We start from the raw sequence: 23863 nt of genomic DNA, 5'->3' as shown, positions 1-23863 counted from the left end.
GCGTATGCAGGAAAAACTATAATATGTTACAACATGTGACAGAGTCAGGTCAATAATGGCGCAGACAAGGTGACGTGATCAAGGACATGCTCCATCCTGTTAGTGAGCGGACAAACATCAGCGCCACTGCACGTCACCGTGCAAATGGAATGCTATAAGGAAAAGCAACGACCCATGATTTGACACACATCTAACAAGGAGTAATTCAATATATTTTAGATAACAGCGAGAGGACATGAATGAAAGCTAAAGATTGCACAAAGTCTGTGTTGCGAAGGTCACAGTCCACGCCTGAGGGAGGACCCAAATGCAGTCTTTACTCAAGAGATAAGAACATTTAAGGCACTGTGGAGGCTTCCTATCTAAGTGCACAGAACAGCCAAACCTGAAAGGAATAAACCAAACTCGAACTCAAACTAAACTAGATATGAATTAAAAAGATACTCACTGAGTGAAATAATTAACTTTAAAGGAGCAGGTACCCAGATTTTGTTGCCTTTAAACAGAACAGATCAGCTGTTTTCACCCCATCCTGTCTACTTGCTAAGCTAACTGGCTAACATACAAAAAAATGACAATGTTACTGATGTTTGCACCTAAAATTATCTAAAGCTATATATTTTTAAAAGTGAAAGCAAACAGGCTGTTCAAACCTTGAAAAGGGAAGCCTAAAAATGCTCAACTCTGAGTACACAAATAAGTTTTATATTCTGCAGAAGCATCCTGTGAAGTATCTACAGGAACTGGTCATACAGTTTGCCTTGTACTCATTTCTAATTATATGTAGGTTCCACTGGGCCAGGACTATTTGTGGTCAAGTCTTGCCCCATTAACTCATCAGGACAGCGACAGGCAGAAACACAACCTTCATGTTTTCAAGATGAGCATGCTGTAATATATGCGTATCTTTACACAAGGACATAATTAACCGAGGGACATCATGAATGTGTTATTTACTTCACTTGCATCAGTATAATATCACAGCTTTGCTTACTTTGAATATAAACACAATGGAACAACCTATGAGAAAACACACTCAATCCTGCATTCCATGCGTATTAACTGCTGCTTCAAGCACATAAACAGTACTGAAAGAGAATCAGTCATATCACATCTCCTCTAAATGATATCATATCTCCTTCTACCTTCATCCGTGAGATTTATCATTGGATAAACACACGCAGCAGTATATATTCTGTTTGTTTCACTTTGACAAGACTGGTTTCAGTCTGCTCTGTTCTGTTTCACACCAGTTTCACACAAACAGCCCACCTCAGTTTAGCCTCGTGCAATAACACCACATGACATGAAGTAATAACACGCCAAGTTTCATGTCATTACTATGCGTCTGTTCTCATTGTTGAGCATCAGCCGGCGGAGTCACGGAGTACTTAGCCAAACAGGCGTAAAAGGCAGGATGCTTTGTACTGGTTGGACTGATGTCGGTGGCTTTTTAACTCATCAGAGCTAACTCTTGGTCTCAAATGATTACGTTTGTAATGTCTTTTTATTGCGGCCTGTATGAATCAATTCAGTCACAAAACTAAAGAATTGCAAATATTAATGAACCACATCAATGTGTAACCATCTGCATAAAAAAAGGAGCACATCCACAAGCCAAGTAAATTCCAATTTTGCATTTAAGTAATACAAGAATAATTCATTATACCTTCCGTAATCAAAGGATTTAGTACAAAAGTATACTGAGACTTTCTTTCTACTTGTCATTATAAGCTAAGCCGATTTAAAAGGAAAGTTTGATTTTTTTTTTTTTTAAACCTGGACCTTGTTTCTGGCATAAAATACGTTAATCTACTCACCAATAACAGTTTGGTGAAAGTCGGCGTCCTTCGGAAGATATTTAGATCACTCGAGATCCACCTATATCAATTTAAACGGGAGAGACACAATACAGCCTCCAAATAAGGCATTATCTGTCTTTATTTCACCAATACTTTAAGACAATTTAATGAATAAATGAACACGTACTATTGCACTGTTAGCTCAGAGCTGCCGTGTTGTTGTTGTTATTGGGGGCTATCGGGGGCTTTCTACACAAGCGTCTAATGGATGATGTCATCTGCGCGTGCCGCTGCAGCACAGCTCATTCCCTCCGGTAAGGACGTCCATCGTACTCAAAGTCGTCGTCCACGTCGTCAAAATCTGATAAATATCCTGCCATGTTGCACAGAACCAGCAGCAGCAAACTCCGTGTGAAGTTACCGACTGTCACAGAGCACGGAGTGAATGAGCTGTGCTGCAGCGGCGCGCGTCAATGACGTCATCCCAAGTGACCCGGGTGTAGAAAGCCCCCGATAGCCCCCAATAAAAACAACACAGCAGCTCTGAGCTAACAGTGCAATAGTACGCGTTCATTAATTCATTCCTCTTGAAGTATTGGTGAAATAAAGACAGATAATGCCTTATGTTGAGGCTGTGTTGTCTCTGCCCCGTTCTTTCCCGTTATATGGATATAGGCGGATCTTGAGTGATCTAAATGGCATCCGAAGTAAGCCGACTTTGACTTTTGCCAAACTGTTATCGGTTCGATTCCCGGCTGGGGCCTTTCTGTGTGGAGTTTGCATGTTCTCCCCGTGTATACGTAGGTACTGTCTGGGTACTCCGGCTTCCTTCCACCCCCCAAAAACATACATGTTAGCTTAATTGGTGACTCTAAGTTGTCCCCTAGGTGTGAGAGTGAGCGCCCAGCCACGGGGGAGCACAAGCCAGTGGAGTTCTAGTGCTGGTCCCAAGCCCGGATAAATGGTGAGGGTTGCATCAGGCTTAAAACATGTGCCAAATCAATGATGCGAGATCGACTCACTGTGGTGAACCCTGACAAAGGGAGATGCCAAAAGAAGAAGAGGAAATAACATACTTCCTTTATTTTGACAAGGAATACACCAATCAGTGTGAGAGAGTGTGAGCTCCAGCTCCAAAAGCAGTTGGAATCATAGAAGAAAATCATGACCATGCTTTTAGAGTTTAAAAGCTCTGTGTGAGAGAAAAGAAGGTTTCATTTTCGGCTTTACTGGCAGAGGGATGCAGTAAGTGTTGGGTTGCCTCATTAAAATTTCAAAGACAACATCTCGTAACAACAAGGTCAAACTCCTGACATTGGGAACAACAATGCTACGGACAGTGAGCAAAAAACAGCTCTCCAACGCCCGGGACGACCGCCAACTCATCCATGTCACTCGCCAACCATAGCATGACACCAAGTGACCTGCAAAAAGAACAGTAAATAGTAGCTGGGGCGCGATACATGGAAAAGGATAGACTGAGAAAGATCTGCAGGGGTAGAGATGAAAGAAGGACCTCATCAATGTAAAGAAAAGAGTCAAGGTCATCTCTGCAAAAGGCGATATGAATTCGATTGTGGTGGACAGAGGTAAGGTCGTCTTTTCTGTCCAACTTTCACCTTTGCCCAACATCTGTCTCACAGTTAGACACAGATGTGAAGAGACACACAAAAGGTCACCCAATGTGAAGGATGCTAACGTAATACAGGCTGGCCTTTGAGAGGGAGGTGTGAGTAAAGCAAGGTCTGTGCAAGGTTTCTTTATGTTTTTTAAGTGAATTGGATTACATATAGTTGATGGATAAGCACAATTTTCAAATGCCGTCTGACATAAAAGAATAATTACAAGATGTGAGCTTAGAAAGGAATCTTGACGAAGTCGCTCCCATTCTTTAGCATATATAGCAATATCTGCCCTGTTGTATCAAAGGTTGTATCCTGTTTGTTCTAAATAACTGAGCTGAAACAAGTATTGTATGCATCACCACTGAGATCTGAAAAAGTTGGAAAGTCTGTGCAACCTTATTATTATTTTTTATTCTGAAGGGACTGAAGGACAAATGAAACAAACTTGGTACAATAGTCAGCAGAGGAGAAGCCTCAATGTGCTCCCTGAATGTAAATTGGAAGCCTCTTCAGACACGGGGGATAAAAAGTTCTTGTGGAACAGTATATACATACAGATTAATCTCAACTTATTTCTGCTTTCCTCGTTAATCAAATCTTTCATTTTTGAAAAAGATGACAATTTTGTTTTGTTTTTACAACAAGAAACAACCGAGCTCACCAGGGGGACAGATGGTGAAAAAAGTGAAACACAATAATAACCGAGTCACGTGACAACAAGAGGCTGGAAAGACCTTAGCTTTGCTTTTTGTTTCTGTGAGGTGTTTGTTTATTTGTGCATTTATTTATTCCTTGTGTTCTCTTGTTTCAGTAACTGGTCCCTTTTGTGAGACTGTTTTTTAGGGTTTATCAGTCTTTAGATTCTGTTGTGGTTTCTTTCCCTGGTTTAGCTTCATGTATTTAAACTGTTTCTACTTTATTCTGTTTCAGTTGCTCATTTCAGTAGTTGTCATCAGTCGCCCCCCCCCTTCACTGTTTTCCTCAGCTCTTCCATGCACACCTGGTTTTTCCTCTGGTCGATCATCACAGCTGCAGTCACTTTCTCATTAGTTCTCCTCAGTATACAGTACATGCTCCTTTGTTAATATCGAACTTTGTCATATCCTTGCCGTTACCGTCACCATTGATCTTCTCTGTAGTTCAGTTTCTCTCTCATCTGGTTATCTCACTGTCTGGTTGTCCTATCATTTAGTCTTTTGCTTTCCAAGTTTGTTCATGGTTTCCCAGCTCAGCTGCACTTTTAGTTTATTTGAATTAAAGACTCTCATCAATAATTTATTAGCCTCCGGACTGCTGATTCCAGCATTTTGGGTCCTCCATAACCTTTCACATTTTGGCAGTATTATAAAGAAACTAGAGGAACACGTTGCAACAAATCAGGTTAGTTGGAAACAGGTCAGTAACGTGATTGGGTTTTTAAAAAAAGAGCACCTTAAAGAGGTAAAGTCCGAAGTAAAGATGGCCGGTGGTTCAGCATTCTCCAAAATAATTCCATCTACAAATAGTGTAAAAAATTCACAACAATGTTCCTGGGTGTAAAATTGCACAGACATTGAATTCTCCATAATCTGTAGTACATAACATCATCAAAAGATTCAGAGAATCTGGAGACATCTCTCTTTGCGCTGGACATACAGCTGAAAATCAATATTGGATGCTCGTGACCTTCAGGCCCTCAGGCAGCTCCGCCTTAAAAACAGACATGATTCTATCCTGGAAATCCCTGCATGGGCTCAGGAACGCTCCCAGAAATCACAGTTCACCGTGCCATCCAAAAGTGCAGGTTTAAGCTCTATCATGCAAAGAAGAAGATGTCAGACTAAAGAGGAAAGGCTCCATCCATCTTGTTATCAGCGCTCACTTCAAAAGCCTGCGTCTTTGATGGCATGGGTGTCCATCAGGGCCTATAAACTGACAGCTTGTACGTCTGGAGAGGCTCAATCAATGCTGATGCTTATATGCACATTTCAGAGCAACATCTGCTACCATCCAGATAAGTCCTTTTCAGAGAAGGAGAGTCCAGGTGTTGGGCTGAGCTGCCTGCAGTCCAGAACTTTCCTACCAATTAAAACATTTAAAATACAACAAAGAAGACCCAAAACTGTCAAGCTGCTAAAATCATATCTCAGACAGGGATGGGACAACATTCCTCTCCCAAAGATCCAACAACTGGTCTCCTCAGTTCCCAGATATTTACCGGCTGCTGTTGTGCTACACAGTGGTGAACATGAACCTGAGACACGTTGTTATGCCTGTTGAATGAAGGCTTTTTAGAAGAATATGGTACTTTTTATATAAAGACAGATCATGGGAAAAACTTGTACTCAGTGTTATATTTCTGCTTGAATGTCTTAAACATCTAAAACAACAACCTGTGGGGTACAGCACACCTGACAGACCTGATGAGCGCTCACAGTGTGCTTTAGTAGTCGAGCTAAAGGCTCGTTTTCTGTATGATCTTATTAGATTTCAGCTAACTGTGACAGTCTACTGCTGTTCTGCTGCTCTCCTTCTTTTCTATGTGTCTTTCATATGTGGTTAAACTCATTTTTCTGTCTTCTTGACCCAGATTGAAGTGTGTGTGTTTGTAGTTTTTGGGGGGTTTTTTTCCCATAAGCGTTACTGAGCCGCTTCAGTCATGGTTATGGCTTTACCACAATTTAGCAAATGTCACGGGTTAAAATACACACACACACACACACACACACACACACACACACACACACACACACACACACAAACTAAGCAGAGTTGAGTAAAACAGACAACCAGCACAGCAGATGACAGAGAAGGGAGGAGAGGTGAAGATTAGTAACTTGAGCTGATGATGGCACATCATCAATAAAAGAAATGTTAATCTGATGAAAGAGAAGAGACAACATGTTCCAAGACTTCCATATTTAGAAATTAGGCACAGAGTTTGCCTCTTATGCTCCAAAATAACTTACGAAACTGATGACCAGTGTTATGTATGCCTCAGTGGACCAGCAGTCCAGGCTGCCTTGGGTCTTTTTACTGAGGGAGGGTGAGGTTTGGCGTTCAAATAGTGGAGGGGTAGATAGGAATAATTTGAGCAGTGATAGATCTCACAAATACTCAATGACAAAAAGGTCTAAGGTTGCATCTAATTCATTTCAAGGATCAGTGGAATTACTCATCCATCAATTTTCTGTATCCACTTTATCTTGTTCATGGTCAAAGAGGCGGGAACCTATCAAATCTGACACTGGGCATGAGATACTTCACGCACAAGTTGCCTGTCCATCAAATGATAATTTTAGTGGTTGAATCAAACTCTCCAGAAAGACTTTGAGCCACTCTCCCACCTTTTTTCTGATTGGCTAACTTTAAGAAGTGGCAACATTAAACGTTTGTGGGCTTCATTCTTTGTACTTTGCAACATCTTAACAGTCTACGGTATAAATGTATTACCCAAGATTGAATACTGATGACAACAGCATCTATTCAGTAAATAAAAGCTATTATCCTACAGTAATAGACAAAAATCATAATTCACACAACTGTACACATAGCTGGAGAAGTGCATTATGTATTACTGCTGAATAACATAAAATTAGGGGCAGCAAGGTTTATAATAGAATACAAATGTATTAAGAAAATAATAAAAAGTCACACATAGAAAAGAAATCGTGCAGACCTGAAAAAGCTGTGCTCAATGCACTCATAATATTTAATCACATTCTGAAAAACTCTTGTAAGATGTGTGTTTTTGCCCTGCAAGAGCAAAAAAATTCATGCTGCGTAAGCATGGGATTATCTAACCTTCAGATAACCTTACACCTGGGCTGCTCCAAGATAACAATACACACACTGTCCTACACAATATTACATACAAGACAGCACAGCGTCTTTAAATGCCCTCCATGCCTGATGCCAATCTTCATCACCTTCTGCCATTGTCCCTTTTTTTTTTTCATTAATCTCCCTAACCAACAAATTTGAAAGGGATCTTCACACGTTAGATTTTCAAATCATTGTTTCATTCCAAAGCTTTTAGAAAATAATTTGGATCTTTTTTTCCTATAATTAAAGCAGCTATACGTACAATTCTTGTATTTCTATATTCTGGCAGAATTCTTAGTTTTGATGAATCACTGTTTGGTCAGTTGATGGTTTAATAACTTTGAGTAGAGAACCTGTCGGAGTTGTGGACCTAATCCTAATTGGAACCCTAATTGCAAGTATCAGGGGGAGTCTGTGGAGCTCCTGCAGCACACCTGTTGCTCATCTACCATCATCGGTCCCTGGCTTCATAAGGACCGGCTGTAGCCACAGACGGTGCCAGATTGTCTTACTTCCATCGTAGTAAATCTGTTTCACGTTAATCATTCGTTGCTCCTCACCTTATGCCTTCCGTTTCAGTTTATTCCCCATTGAGATCTTTGTTCCTGGAACGTTTTTGGATTATTACCCCATTGCCGATTCACTAATCAAGACCGGTCCTGCTACCTGAAATAGACACTGATTTTGTGCTTCTAAAAAGCTAATTTACCCATAAATGGTGAATAGTGAAGAATTAAGGGTTGAACCCTGAGGTGTAAAATGTGGCGACGCAGTTCAAGCGTTTTAAACATGTGTTTTCATTTCTAAATCATTTAACAATATTGCATGGATCACTTTTAAGCCAAAGAAGAGTCAAATTATCAGATTTTTAGTTGTTAAAACCTGTCTTGGGTGTGTTAAACCCCTTTTTAGATTGGTCAACAAACCCACCAATACTGCTGAGTGCAGCGGTTCGTCGGCGTATTCTGTCCCACGTCACATGACTGCAGTAGCTGCAGGTATTCATCAGCTTCAGTTGGAATCAGCGTTGAAGGCAACAGAACACCTGGGTGCACACACTATTCTTTAATGAGGATGCTGCGGTTGGGACTGCACCTTTACGGAGATGCGATTACTTACTCAACGTCTGGCTCTGGCTCTGACAGCAACAACTTGCAAACAAAAATACATAGGACTGATTGATTTCACCTGTCTGTGAAACAGCTTGCAGGCTGATGTCCTGGGTCCCTTTAAAAACAATGAACAACACTAATTATCTCAGAAAGTGGAGCATTTCAGGATCGGTTGTCCAATTCAGCCGGTTGGACTGTTGTCTTAGTTACAGGCTTCTCCCCTGGGAGGCAGTAGTTTCTGGACCTGTTCTGAATAAATTGTAGCCCCCCCAGAGCACTGAGGATATACATCCTACTACTGACAGTGGGGAAGGATTTAAGCAGCTTGTTTGAGAGGGTGAACCCTTATATGAAAAACCTATTTAAACACACTACTTTTGGTGAGTAAAAGTAGAAGGTTATCTGTATTTCTGCAGAATGGCAGGCTTTCTATGTGCTTTTCACAGTAAGTTACACATTAGGTTCAGCTAGAAAAGTTCCTGCATAGCTGTTTGATTTCAGTGCAGCTGCCACGTACTGTTGCATAGATTAAGAAGGCAAATGGATGAAGAACATTAACCAGAGAGATTTTCAAATGTTGCTAGCAGCTGTATCAGGCTTCTTCTCTATACATCCATTGGATTTAAAGATAGCATATCTATGAGCTAAATACTGATGCTGGTGTGGAGTTCAACCTCTTACTTAAGCTTGGAAGGATGTTAATGATCGCTTAACAGGTCATGTTTCCTGTCAATCAGTCAAATTTTCACTCAGAATAGTTTGGAAATGGCCTTAACCCTACCCGGATTGATGGGCAGCAACAACTGCTCCTCTGAGATCATCGCTGATGTCTTTGCTTCTTGGCATCGTGTTAACACACACCTGAATGCTCCAGTCTTTATAGGAGGTGCTCACACTTACTGATGATCAATTAATCAAGTGCATTTAATTAGCAGCACCTGGCTGCTACTGACCCTCGTAATTCCAATGGAATCAGTGACGGTGTGCTTTGTTTTTCACACACTGCTTCTGGATTTTGGCTTAATTTTCTAAAATGAGTAATGACATTGTGTAATATGTCACAAAGTGCTGTTCCTCTGATCAAAGATCTGGTAAGGATAAGAATATCTTTAAATGTCCTCATATGTAAAAACTTGAAATTGGAAGAGGGTGTATTTTCTTTACTGCATGACAAACCACAAGAACAAATTTCTTGATATAAGCGGTTCTTATCAGAGGCACCATTTGTGTTTTCACACCTGACTTTCTGTTCCTGCAGTGCGTAATTAGTGTGTACATGTGAAATATATCCTCCTCCTCAGGCCATTAAAACCCCTGCACTAACAAAGACAATATGAAGGTATGCACTAAGTGTCATCTGTTATACTTAAAGCCTCAGTATTGCACACCCAAATGCACACACACACGGCTACATGTAGAATTTCTGTCTCCAGTGATAAGCTGACAGTGGGTAAAAATGCCTGTAGCCTTGAGGTTTAATGAAGCGCCTCAGCAGTGTGTAATGAAGACAGTTGTCTGTAATCCTGTCATTAACACCAGCCCGACTGAGCATCTGTGCTGCTCTCTACTCCACTTTTTATTACGAGGAAACCTTTGAGATGAGAAGTGAAACACCTTCAAGAACAAAGCAGAAGTTCAGTTGCCTCAACTCAAGATTTTAGGATTACCCACATGACTGAGAATCCAAAATAGCAACATATTACAACTACGAAGCATGTAGTTTGCTCTGCATTTGTCAGTCAAGTGAGGGGGGATGCAGTAATGTTACATCTTGCATTATGTCGAAGCAGAGATATGTGCTCACATATTAACATCTGTTTCTTATTTTCAAATCTTGCCCCCAAACCTCCACTATTTGCCTTTGCATCAAGATTTCTTGTGTCTGCTGCTTAATCAAGACCTAAATTATGCTTCTGGAAATATGACGTAGCGTCAGACGTTTTGGCCTTAGCATCCCTGACAGTTGGAGATGGTGTAGAGCTCACAGCAGGACAGGGAATTGACATTGGCAGGTTTTAAGACTATGTTGATCAGATGTCACACCTAATTCTCCAATCAGGATGACATTTCTTATCTCTCAGGCTCTTTGGACTATCTGAACTTGTGTTCCTTGCCATGTTGTCAGCCGAGCTGCCCCGTGCTGAACATGCAGACTGGACAGAGGCTTTTGATGTAGTCATGGTTGAAATAGGGCTGCGTATAAAGAAGAATATTGCTGGTGTGCATTTGACTTATAACTAGATTCACTTTTCTTTCTGTAGTCTTATCTCCAGTTTACACTGGAGGGATTTTACTGGCTCTTTTACGGACAGCTGGTAGGCAGTATTGTGTTTTTCCCCAGAAGCTTTCTCACTTTGGTAAAAAACTCCCTCATATAACATTTACATCTGCAGAATCGCACCTGTCTGATGGCGTGCAGCAGCTTGCCGTAGGAGTAGACAATAACGCTGAAGGGCAGGACCAGGCAGAAGGTGAACAGGCAGATGATGTAGGATATATTGTTTGGTGTCTGCGTCCTCCAGTCGACCGAGCACGTGGTTCCGGGACCCTCGGGCCCGTATTTGCTCCACCCCAGCAGCGGAGGCACAGTCCAGGCCACGGAATAGAGCCAGGAGAAGCAGATCCCTCCCAGCGCTGAGCGGAAGTCTCTACCGTCAGCCATATTGGGCGTCATCATGGTGCAGTAACGCTCGTAGGACAGAACCGCCAAGGAAATGAGAGACACAATACCTGAAGGAGGAGAAGTTCAGAAAGAAGTGGTCAGCACAACACTGTCACACAAATGTGGCAAACAAAGAAGTAGACCCTGAAATTGGCTCAGTTTCTACTAACTGGAGCATCTGTGTTCTGTTTCCAAGATGACTGAGATGCATTTAGATAGAAAGTGAAGTAAATTTTCCACTTTCTTTGATCATCTTAATGATTTTCAGTTTAGCATTTTTGAGGCGCAAGTACGGAGCCCATCAACTGATATTTCCTGTGATAAGATGTCACTACTACTTAAAGCGCAACTAATTCAAAAGTGTATGTCTAGAGACTCAACTCATGAAGGTCGTTTAATCATTTTGCAGAATTTCAACCAGTATTATTGTTCTTATAATGATTTTATATCATAGAAAACATTGAATCCCAGCTGGGTCCTTTCTGTGTGGAGTTTGCATGTTCTCCCCGTGTATGAGTGGGTCCTCTCCGGGTACTCCAGCTTCCTCCCACCGACCAAACACATGCATGTTCGGTTAATTGGTGGTTTTAAATTGACCCTAGGATTGAGCGTGCATGGTTGTTTGGCCCCGTGATGGACTGGCAAACTGTCCAGGGTGTACCCCGCCTCACTCCCAATGACAGCTGGGATAGGCTCACACTTGAATAATTCAGTTCATTCATTTATATTGTTTCATTTTTCTTTTATTGCTTATGGCTTTTTTTTTAGTAGTTTCTCAGTAGCTTTTATCATTGCCATCTCCACATTGCTTTTACTGCTTCCCCACTTGCTGAGCTGCACCTATAAAAGTTATTTTGACTGATTATGCCAATCACTTGGACATTAAACCCGGGGTGAGTGTTACCTCCCTTTCTGGGGAAAGAATATGGACAACAAAATGCAACACACAAGAAAAGAGTGCCACTGGTACCAGAGGAAAAGTCCTCACAGTTTTGCTTATGAACCGTATGACTGCAGCTGTATTTTAAGGGTAGGACTCCTGCAGGTCATGCTACATTGAAAAGCTCCTGCCAAGCCCAAAAGCATCATAATAAAAGGCTACAGACTACTTGCTTTCTTCAAGATATAATAGACACTGCTCTGCACAAATATGACCTCCAACTGTGATCAGAGGAAACCTCTACCATGTTCCCACCACAAAAGCTGGCACCCGATGTTGGCAAATTAATTCTAACAATGAAAAGACTTGGCTACAATGAGCAAAATCATGTTTGGGGCGGAAATGTGTTTTCATTTTTATAAATAAATAAAAAAAGAACACCAACTCCAACTGTTAACCACAAAGAAGACGAAGGTAATTTAGTCTGTGTGGATCACCCTGTCTGTAAAAAAATGTGAAGATAAAAAGAAAATCAGTACCATTGTTCTCTGACGATTTGAATCTAAGATGTAACTGAGAATTATTTTCGTTTTTATTGTGGCTCTAAGAAACTATTAAAAAAAATCTGTGGAGAGACCTGAGCAGGGCAGTGCATTAAATAAAGCCCAAGATTCTCACCGAATTAGAGGCTTTCGCAGAAAGATTGAGCAAAAACCCCCCCATAAAAGCTGCTACAGAAAGAGTTTATAAGCTCTAAAACTTGCCGAAGGTAATATCATCAAACACCGAGCACATGAAAGATTCCTAAACTTTCTTATGGCTCTATTCATTATAATGCACAAGTTAAACACCACGAAAAAAAACGATTAATATTAAGCCTGCATTCATTATTATCGTCATTCAATGAACTGCTGACTATCTTCTTGGACAGTTACTGGAGGACATTTTAGAGACATGCATGTGACTAATCATGTCTTTTAAATGTCGATCCAAGAATAAAAGGAAAGTCTATCTTTTAGGAGAAAGAAATGCGATTAATCAACTAACGTAGCAGCTCTAATCAGTCCTTACACTAAGAAGCATATTTCAGCATTGATATATATGTTCTTCTTCTTTATCTCCTGTCGTATTGTGTGAATTAACCATGACTCGTGACATTGTCTGTGCTCTGTACACTACGACTATCCACTCAAACAAAAACACTGACTTGCACAGCCATGTGCAGTCCCTTTCTGCACAACAGTTGCTCGCTAATGAGAGCACTCTACAGTGGAGTGAATTATTGCTGAAGTGACTTAAGTCTTAAATCAGAGCTATTTAGCCTGTACACACTAAAAGTGCTGATCCAGAGGCACTTTACCTGTATTATAAAGAGTGTAGCAGGAACAGGGATTTTGATTAAAGACGACCACGGCAACTCAGCACATAATGAGGCCCTCCGATTGGTTGAAAATGTGCAATGTTTGGTGGACCTACAGGCTGTGGCTGCAGACCATGTGGACGCCTATGGCAACAAATTAAGATAAATGAGAGAGAGAGAGACTTGATAACAATGGAAATGAGTGTGCTTGTCAAGCTGGATATTAGAGTGAAAGCTGTATGTCTGTATGTGCGGCGTGTGTTTGCAGGTGGTTGAAGCAGGATGTGTAGCTCTCCTGTTAAGCAGATTATTAACATTCAGAATCATTAAATCAATAAAAGATTAAATTTACTAAAAATACTAAAAAAAGATACAGAAAAAAATTAAATCTGAACATAAGAACAACATTTGTGTAACTTTACAAGCATCTAAAACCACCACTAGGGGTCACTAAAGTCAGAAATGTTTACATGTGATATTAAAAGACTAAATAAAAAAGAATAGAACGCAAATTCACTGCAGATGACAAGTATAATGTGACTAAAATAATCATTTCTTACACATCTGTTCATATTAGTATAATGTTTGGTAAGTGGCAGGTGCAGCCTATCGCAGCGATTCCCAGCCTGGTTGTCAGAACATTATGGAGCCCCCTAAAAGTCCCCAGTGAGGAACATTTTTGACAGTTTACTTTAGCGTCACCTCACAGTAAGTTTTGTTATTGTTCTGACCCTCGTTAATTGCTCCTTTTCAGTAAAATTACTCTAGAAGTGAAGGGAAACACAAGGCAGATACTACAGCCTCAATACCCCCCATGGCTTTTGACTTATCTTGTTACATTTCAACCTGTAATTTCAATGTTTTTTAATCTTATTTTACGTGATGGATCTGCACAAAATAGTCTAAGTTGGTGAAGTGAAATGAGAAAAATATATAAAAAAATTGACATCCACTCCATCCACTTTGCTATGAAGCCCCTAAAAAGTTCTGGTGCAACCAATTACCTTCAGAAGTCACATAATTAGTTAAATGAAGTCCACCTGTGTGCACTCTAAGTGTCACATGACCTGTCAGTATAAACATTCCTTTTCTGAAAGGCCCCAGGGGCTGAAACGCCATAAAGCAAGAGGTATCACACCATGAAGACCAAACAAGTCAGGGACAAAGTTGTTGAAGTGCAAGTCAGGGTTGGGTTATAAAAAAAAGTTCCAAATCTTTGATGATTCCCCCAGAGCACCATCAAATCCATCATCTTCAAATGGAAAGAACATGGTACCACAACAAACCTGCAAAGAGAGGGCCGCACACCAAAACTCACAGACCGGGCAAGGAGGGCATTAATCAGAGAGGCAGCACAGAGACCAAAGGTAACCCTGAAGGAGCTCACAAGAAGCCGTACACTCCATAGAGCCGGGCTTTATGGAAGAGCTGCCAGAAAAAAGCCATGACTTAGTGTTAAAAATAAGAAGGCACGTTTTGAGTTTGCCAAAAGGCATGTGGGCGACTCCCCAAATGTATGGAGAAAGGTGCTCTGGTCAGATGAGACTAAAATTTAACTTTTCGGCCATCAAGAAAAATGTCACACATCACCCCAAGAACACCATCTACAGCGAAACATGGTGGTGGCAGCATCATGCTGTGGGGATGTTTTTCAGCTGCAGGGACTGGGAAACTGGTCCGAGTTGAGGGAAAGATGGATGGTGCTAATTGAGACTGGGACGGAGGTTCACCTTCCAGCAGGACAATGACCCGAAGCACTCTGCTAAAGCAACACTCCGGTGGTTTAGGGAAAATTTTAAATGTGCTGGAATGGCCTAGTCAAAGTCCAGACCTCAATCCAATTGAGAATCTGTGGTTAGACTTGAAGATTGCTGTTCACAAGTGAAAACCATCCAACATGAAGGAGCTGAAGCAGTTTTACCTTGAAGAATGGGCAGTGGCAAGATGTGGCAAGCTCATAGAGGCTTATACATGTACAGCACATTACTTTTGGTGTACTACAGAGGGAGTTTGTACTCTACTTTATAGTGAACTTAAAGTTTCAGCTGAAATTTGGATCACTCACCATAGTGCAATGTATAGTGTTGACAGTTTCCGTTGATTTCCTTCGATGCAGGCATAGCGGGTCTTAGAGCTAAAATGTTTACAAGTTTGATGAAAGCACAGAATCTAGAGCTAAAAGAGGCAAAAAATATTTTTTAAAGAGGGATTCAGAAGACTGCATCTTAAACCAAGATTTTCTTTGGGTTCATCAGTGTTTTTGCTTTCATGTTTGGAAATCAGATATCATGATTGGCATGGTTATTCAATAATGTGCTCACAAATCTAGGTTATAATACTATTCAAGACCTCAGCAGTCTGGTAAAGTGGCCTCTATTTGTTTGAGTGGACCGCTTCCTCTGCAGCTGGGCAACATCTCAGCATTCTGAAGTTTTCCAATTATTTCCTGTAACAATTGTACAGTCTATACCCTGAGTCTGGTGGGAATATCAGTCCCCAAAGCTGGCTTTGGTCCAAATTGATTCTTCAGCATGCATTTTAATAGGTTTATCACCTGAGGCCTCCTCTTCACCCAACTCAAAGGTGTGGAATAAATTCACGGTAAAACGAATGACCCACTGTCCCAAGGCTGAGTCAGCACAGGAGCTAATCATCTTTCACTGTCTCTGGCTTTTGCGCTCATTCTATTTCCACTTCCTTTAACTCTGTTCCTTTGTCTGTCTCACTGCGTCCCTCTTCCTTTGTTACTACTTCATTTCTTTCCTGCTTCCGATCCTGATAGCAAAGCAGAAGCACCTAAATCATACCATTTATCAGTGTAACGCTCTTGCTGCCTCCTCAGCACAATCTTGCATCTCCTGTAAGTAATGAGGTTACTGTAACCTGATTCATTCAGCGACAAAAATTAGAAGTCTGGTTTCTGTTAATCAGGATAGATTAATTAAACCTGATTTCACCGGCTGGATTGCACGACTGAAACATCAAATAAAGAGTAAAGCATCATTTGGGGTCCTCGCTGCGGCTGGCCCCAGTTTGAGTCCCGCACCGGACGGCCCTTTGCTGCATGTCTTCCCCCTCTCTCTGCCCCCTGCTTCCTGTTTCTCTCCAACTGTCCTGTCCATTAAAGGCATAAAAAAGCCCAAAAATATATATAAAAAAAAAAGTAAAGCATAATTTTTACGGCATAGAAAATGGACAAGGACCTCAATTAACTGTACAGTTTTTATTACTGATTAACTTGCAGTCAAATGTTAAAGAACTGATCATCATCAAACTAATCTATGTTTCCATTTGTATAACTTTTAGATGAATCGAGTAATACTTCCGTTATGTTAAGAAGAAAGCACACCCTCTTTCAGTTTTAAGGTTTCATATATCAGGGCACATTAAAGAACAAATAATGTGGTCGTTACAGGACATTTGATAAATACAGGCCTGAACATCAACTTTTGTCCCACTCTTCTTTCCAGCGCTGCTTCAGCTCATTGAGCTTTGCAGCATTGGTTTATGCACAGCTCTCTGAAGGTCCCACCACAGCGTTTCAGTCAGGCTGAGTTCTGGACTTTGACTGGACCACTGCAACACTTTGATCCTTTTCTTTTTCACACATTCTGCTGTAGATCTGCTGCTGTGTTTGGGATCATTTTCCTGTTAATGAGCCAGTTTCAGCCCAGCTTTAGCTGTCGGACAGACGGCCTCACATCTGACTCTAGAACACTTTGGTGTCCAGAGGAGTTCATGGTGGACTCAAGGACTGCAAGGTGCCCAGGTCCTGTGGCTGCAGAACAAGCCCAGATCATCAGCCCTCCACCACCATGCTTGACAGCTGGTATGAGGTGTTTGTGCTGATATGCTGTGTTGTTAATACCCAGGAATCATTTCTTGAATAACATTTGTGCCAGTTTCTTTAGTTTCTTTTCTCTGTCTGTAATCTACTTTATTACCACCACATATCCCCTTCAACAGTAGGAGGATTTCTGTTTGCAGAGAGGCAAACCAAGAACAAATGCGTCTTCTTGGTTGAGCGGAGGAAAATGGAAGATTACCTTATTCAAGTGAGAGTGACCTCGTGTCAACCATCCCTTACTACACGCTACAGTAGTTCTCATGTTGTCTGAGGTAATTGCATTGTGGAAGACAAAGTCTCATTAACAAACAGACTGGATTTTACCTCCTCTCATGTAGGCGGTGGGTGAAAAAAGGTCCCAGTTCTGTTTCTACATTAACCGTGCCAAACTGAGCAGACCTATTTCCGTTTAGTCGGCTTGAAATGGATCCAATTTAATGTACAGCTCTGGTTAGATACTGATGACTATAGGCTGAAGATAATTAATTGCAGTAACTGCATTTGCTTTATTTGAGTGGTTTTTTGTGCACTTCCACTTTAAATCTAGATTTTTGCAGTATAGGCTTCTAATCCACATTGTCTAGGTTTACACACTTTTCTTTTTCCTTGTGCACTTTTATATGGAGGATCCATTTTCCTGCAAACAAATTACTCAGACTCGATGAGCTATTGCGCACATTTGCTGCAGTTAGGTATTCTCAAGAGCCAACATAATTCAAACTGAATCGCCTCCTCAGGCAGCAAGTAAGCACAAGTTTCATCTCACTCCTCCAAAACACGTCAGGACCGACTTATGAGCCATTGTATTAATAAATATCATCATCCTGACCTCAGTCAATACGATGTGGAGTTATTTGACCCTGAAGATTTTTTCTGCCAGAATTGGGCTGCACATTTCCCTGTTCTTCCACTACGTGATTAATTCTGACCGTCACTTACTCACTATTACTTGGAAAATTTATGTCAGGGAGCCCATCTCTCCATCCCAGCAGTCTCACAGATCCAATAAATATGCCAGTCCCAAAACTGAATCTCTAAAGCGTCTCGTTCAGCTCGTCTTCAACACAGAGCCTTTGATCCTGTCACGTACAATTCTGATGCTTTTAGCTCTTGCTTATCTATTCCCCAGTTGCTTCTTCACATGTACCACTGAGAAACATTGTGCAAAATTAATCATATGAGTTTGCCAGTTATGGAAAAGCAGCTAATTAGATCGAACTGTGTCTCATTACAGAGGGAATGTCTGTTTTAGAGCCTGGAACATCCCAGATTGCATTGGAAACACCATTGGCCGTATCAGAATTATTCTGTTCAGTGGAAATAAGAGTAAAGGTTGAACACTGCGCTGAGCAAAAATCTTACTACCTGTCCAGACGTCAGAAACGTCCAGGGGAAAGCTGAATATAGAGCAGCATACCTCACTACACTTTGCCTCAAGTGCAAACTCTCCAAAGTGAAAACATGGAAAGCTGAAATGTTTTGAACTGGCTGACGCCGAAACTTTAAGGAAATTTGTAACGGACTTGAATCCCTCCATGTGTTCCCTTGACCCATTTCTAAACATTTGCCTTAATATTTTCTACCTTGCTGTAACTCCCAACAGTTTGCTGTTCAGAACTCTGTGAAAAGTCTTTTAACCCTTTAATGTCAAATTAATTCTTTGCATTTTTTTAGTATCTTTGGGCAATTATAAAAGGGATTATTTCCTAAAACGAGCTGTCACTTCTTTTAAAAAGTATTAAAATAGGCAAAAAAATAGTGGCATGAAATATATTATATTTTCGCATTAGACCAATTTACTTATACAGGTACAAGTGGCTTAGTCGGGTTTCCACAAATTTCTCACAAGATGGAGTAATTGGACCGAATGTGCGCTACTAAAGAACTGAGCTGAACATCAGGGGAAGTACACCAACTCATGTACTTAAAGTAACCATGTCTATTATTTCTAACCGTAACCATTCATTATTGAGTCCTAAGCCTAACTATTCACAATTAAGAGCAAAGTAGAAAAGGGAAAAGATACTGGAAAATCTTAAATTGGATGGGTCTCAAATTAGCTTAGTCATTGTGGAATTATTTTAACCATTTTTTTGGTGAACCAAATTTAGCTTTTCACATATTCTGCCATGAGATCTGCTTTTCATGAGAATGTATATTTTAGGAAAAGCCAAGCTGTTTTCCAAACTTCATAACTTTAAACTTTCCTAAACCTAACCAAGCACAGACTGAAAAAGAAGAAACTAAAGTCTATAAAATGCTGGATAAGCGTAAAAATGGACAAACATGGATCAGCATAGACTATTTATGTCTGTCGAGGCTAATCTAAAGCCTGTCTGTGGGAACTGAACAGAAGTCCCTGCAGCGGACAGTAAGGAGAGTAGAGGGGTCTATCGGAGCCCCTCTCCCAGCCATCAAGCAACTCTTCAGGATGCACATCATCTGCGTGCAAACGGCATCGCGGAGGACCCCTCCCACCCTCCTGCTCTCTGGCAGAAGGCTTTGGAGCATTACCACCATATACTGCAGCCTGAAGCCGCCCCAAAAAACAATTCAATACACACTACCTCAGTCTGCTCTGTTTATCCCACTACCTGTGTTTGCAATCTTCACCCCAAACCACTTTGAATTTGTCACTTCACCTTGTTGTCTTATAGCCCTGTGATATTTATCGTTTCTGTCTCTATTTTTAACATTTTTTATGAGCAGAACCAAGAACCATGTGGGCCCAAAGGTAACAACATCTCAGTACACAGTATTCTGGTTATATGGCTGTATTGACAAATAAATTCTCTTGAGTCTGGAGTCGGAAGGCCGGTTTCAGACATACAGAACCCATTTCAGGCATCGACGGTCTCGACTCTCATTCACTTGGAAACGGACCAAAGGGAGGAAGAGAGGACAAGAACACACATTTCTTTTAAATACAGAAAATAAGCAACAAAGACTTTGCAAAGTATTAAACTTGTGCCCACATGAGCAGAATTAAAAAGAGAAATTCATGTCCCAGGACACAAATCACTAGATTAGTTTTGGGACACCTTTTCCAAACATCCGTGGGACTATTTTGCACTTGAAAAACATCATTCATTTGAGGCTGTTTGTCTTCCAAAGCCACACAGAGCTCATTAAACAACTTTTATAACTTGTAAGTTTTACAATAAATCAAAAATGTGCAGAACGAGGGCCTGCTCGGACTAATAAAAGAGCGCAGATTATGCACATTTAAAAGTCTTTATCCTGGTTTTTGTACAGATTTTAAAATTCTTTAAGTTTATAAGGCACCATGTGGCCTCACATGAGAAAACCTCTGAGATATGCTTTGGGTTTATGAGCCTGGAAATCACCTCAGATCATCTGTTTTTCTCTATTTTAGCTGTTTCACAGAGCAGAACAAAAACATTTAGTGATGCTCCAAAACACAGCATTCCAGAGGATGTGATACGAATGCTTCCACAAAGCCATTTAATAAGTCTGGTCTCTATGTCATGGCCTATGATGTAATGCTTCTTTTTTATTTATTTTTTTATTTTTTTTTAAGCTATTTATTGTCATTTCTTGGCTTATAATTAATTTTATTATGTTTTGTCCTATCAATATTTTACTGGTTATCATTATAATTATTTATTTCAGTCTATTCATTAGCATTGTACAGTTTTACTACAATCAATTTATTTTGCGCAGTGCTTCATAATTCATTTTTTTCCTCTTATTGCTCGTTTCCTTTTTTTATCTTTTATTACCCTTACTACGCAGCTTTTAACACTGTCCAATTCAATTAACTTTTTTACTTCTTCCAAGCGCTTTAGTCCCCAAATCCATTCCCCCCCATTAATTTTGTCACTTCTTTGTTGTTTGAAAGATGCTGTATAAATTAAGTCTGACTGACTGATTGATTTAAGTGATTAAAGACCAGCAGCACCTTTCTGCATCCCCGGATTTTGAAGCAACAACCCCTCACTGCATAACACCTAAAAACCATGGTTCCAGAGAAAAAGCAAGTGATGAAAAGAGCCAGAGCCAGAATATATGCCAGACAGCATCTCCAAACTGCACTGATAAAATCCTCTGCATCTTACTGCTGTGCAATCAAGTCCAGGCTCCAAAGAGACATCTGGGAATGAATGACTTGGCAAGTACAGGGATAGCGACTGTTTAAAGTCTATTAGAAGATTGATTGTTCTCTTTAAATTCAAAGTCTTTTCAATGCAAAGAGTACATTTACAGTGAGAACGCTGATCAGCACATCGCCCCCCCTCCTACCCGCCAATCAACATCAACACTCTCCCCCTGGTCTTTATCGCTCCACTGGCTGGAAAATCTGGATCTTTCTGTTTGAGCATCAGTACATCCTGCGCAGTAATTACAGATTGTCCTGAAACTTAAAGGTGACAGGTTTGATCCCAGCAGGAGGAGCTCTGTCAACATTCCTGCATGCACATATCAGAAGACAAGAGTCCATCTCTCTTCTATGTCCTCTTTTAGCCAGCATTTAGTTCCATACCTTTGGAACTAAAGGTGAATAGAATAGAATAGAATAGAATAGAATAGAAAAATACTTTATTTATCCCCCAATGGAGGAAATTCAAAGGATGGCAATTCACCACGTGGCGCCAATACTGTCTCAATGTACGAGATTCCTTTTGCAAGAAAATAAAACCCTCATAATTTAAAAAATATTGTTATTAGTATTTGCTGTTTTTAAGATGTTATTAACTAAAAAATGAACAGGGTTGTTCATGTGGAGTTTTATGCTGAGCCTGCTGCAGGCAGTGCTCCTCTTGTTTCTTCAGAGAAAGAGGCAAATTCATGTCAGTTTTGTGCGAAAACGGATACAATGCTTTGACTATTGATGTCTGTGAGGTTGGTGCATGAAGATGAAATGAAAAGAAAGAAGATACAGACATAATATGTTGGGAAAAGAAGTCTGTGTCTGAAAATGAAACACATAAAGGCAGTAGAAAGAGGCAACATCAGTATTTAATTCTGTTTTCAGTCGGAAATAAGAGGTCCAGATCACTACATGGGGATTTTAAGATGCGTTCCTCTGCCTTTCACTGTCCAGACAGTCTCCAGCCACACATGCCAAATGCAATTAAAACAGATGCTTACCCAGACATGCGTTAACGAACCCATACCAAACGCACCCAACGCGACCGATCAACCACCGCCCCTGGGTGCTGGCCGCGAAGCTGAACGGGGTCCCCAGCACGCTGACCAGCAGGTCGCTCACCGAGATGCTCACGAGCAGGAGGTTCATGGGCGTGCGCAGAGCCCGGTATCGGCAGAACAGCGCGAGCACCAGGAAGTTACTGAGGAACCCAAAGGTGCCGATGAAACCGAGGCACACCGCGACCACCAGGTGCCCAGTTGGGCTGAGGGACGGAGGGGGAAGAGAGCCGGATACCTCCTCGTACGCTTCCGTCGTTACTTCCCCGTGACAGCTTAGGCTCACGTTGGAAATGATCATGCCGGACTGAGCCTCGAAGTTTGGACCCGTCGGAAGTTTGCACCGCGGGACTGAAGCATCCGGTCTCGGTGCTTTTCACGCGGTCAACTCATCTGGAGCAGCAAAGGCGCACAGAGGTGCTTCAGCTTGTGCGCATGTAGCAGGATTATTGGAGAAATGTGTAAACAGACTATTCCTTTCTAAGAGAGCGACTTGGAGAATGAATGAGGACTCAGGGAGCAGACGCAGGTGTCCTGCAGACCCGCCCCTCCTCCGTGCGCTCCTCAGCGCAAAGTGCGCCTCAGCTTTTATCAGCAACAGCACCGGGGGACAGAAACCTGAACAGGAGGCGGCGCGGGGTTTGTGTGCACGGAAATGTGTGTAAAGCGACCACTAATACTTCACCATTAACAAAAAACATTGCATAACAATCCTCAGTCAGATAGCAACGCAATTAAAGGAAAGTGGCGAAAAAGCTGCGTGGCTGGTGACTCCAAACGAGACTCTACGTGATCGATCCAAAGTCCGCTGCTGAGCTCCTATGTGCTTGATGAAGAGAAATAATTGATTTCTCATGTTAATAATGTGTGTGGGTGTTGGTGGTGGTAAGACATCAGCAGCTTGACAGGAGATCAGCCTTTCTCAGCCTGAGGACTGATTCCACTGAGCTCACTTGGGAAGGGTGCTGAAACACAGATGTGAAAGTAGAATTTTATATCCTGGCTTATATATTGACTGACTGGGTCACAGCATGACGTCATGGGTCAAAGGGCAAACACGATGTCAGGAGCAGGTTGCTAATTAACTGTCAAAAGAGAATCAATGGCTCTCCAGCCTCCATCTCCCAGCCTGTTTTCTGTCAGTCTGGGCTCTCATGTGTCTGCTCCTGCTCTTATTCGGACCTGATGTGCAAGTTGTTTTCTCTCTGTCCTTGAAGCAGAGACACATAATCATCATTTCACTCATATAGGAATATGAGAGTGCGCATAAATTTGACTGTTGTACTCTTATTCTGCACCTCATGGTTAGAGCAAGCCCTCGGATGAAAAAGAAACTCACACAGTAGAGTGTTGGCATGCTAATGCCGGTTAGAGTCTGAGTCACCCCCATTCTCTCAAAACAGCTTCAATTCTTTGTGTCGTTATTTCAACATGATGTTGAAACAGTCCTTTGAGCTGATACTGCGGGTTTGTCAGCTGTGTATTCATGCTGCCCAAAGGTGTTTTTCTCCAAATCTGCTGAGCGTGGAGGCCCCTACAGTCCAACAAAATTAAATTCTGAAGTCTGTTGCAGTGAAAATGAAGGATATCCTAAGAAACACT

The 23863-nt window shown here is 41.3% G+C and overlaps 1 protein-coding gene across 1 annotated transcript in view; it reads right to left on the bottom strand.

Annotated features, from left to right (window-relative positions):
• tmtopsb (teleost multiple tissue opsin b) overlaps nucleotides 1-22562 on the bottom strand; it is a 44236-nt gene extending 21674 nt beyond the window's left edge. The window contains exons 1-2 of the mRNA XM_075453065.1: nucleotides 22205-22562; nucleotides 10745-11073 (exon numbers count right to left, since the gene is read on the bottom strand). Coding sequence (XP_075309180.1) covers nucleotides 10745-11073; nucleotides 22205-22562 — 687 coding nt within the window. The remainder of the gene's footprint in view (nucleotides 1-10744; nucleotides 11074-22204) is intronic.
• Nucleotides 22563-23863: the final 1301 nt, after the last annotated feature.

The sequence above is a fragment of the Odontesthes bonariensis genome, chromosome 20 (assembly GCF_027942865.1).
Source record: "Odontesthes bonariensis isolate fOdoBon6 chromosome 20, fOdoBon6.hap1, whole genome shotgun sequence".
In the NCBI taxonomy this organism is placed as follows: Eukaryota; Metazoa; Chordata; class Actinopteri; order Atheriniformes; family Atherinopsidae; genus Odontesthes; species Odontesthes bonariensis.
The sequence above is the reverse complement of the archived record's forward strand: the minus strand, read 5'-3'. Positions and strand labels throughout refer to the sequence as shown.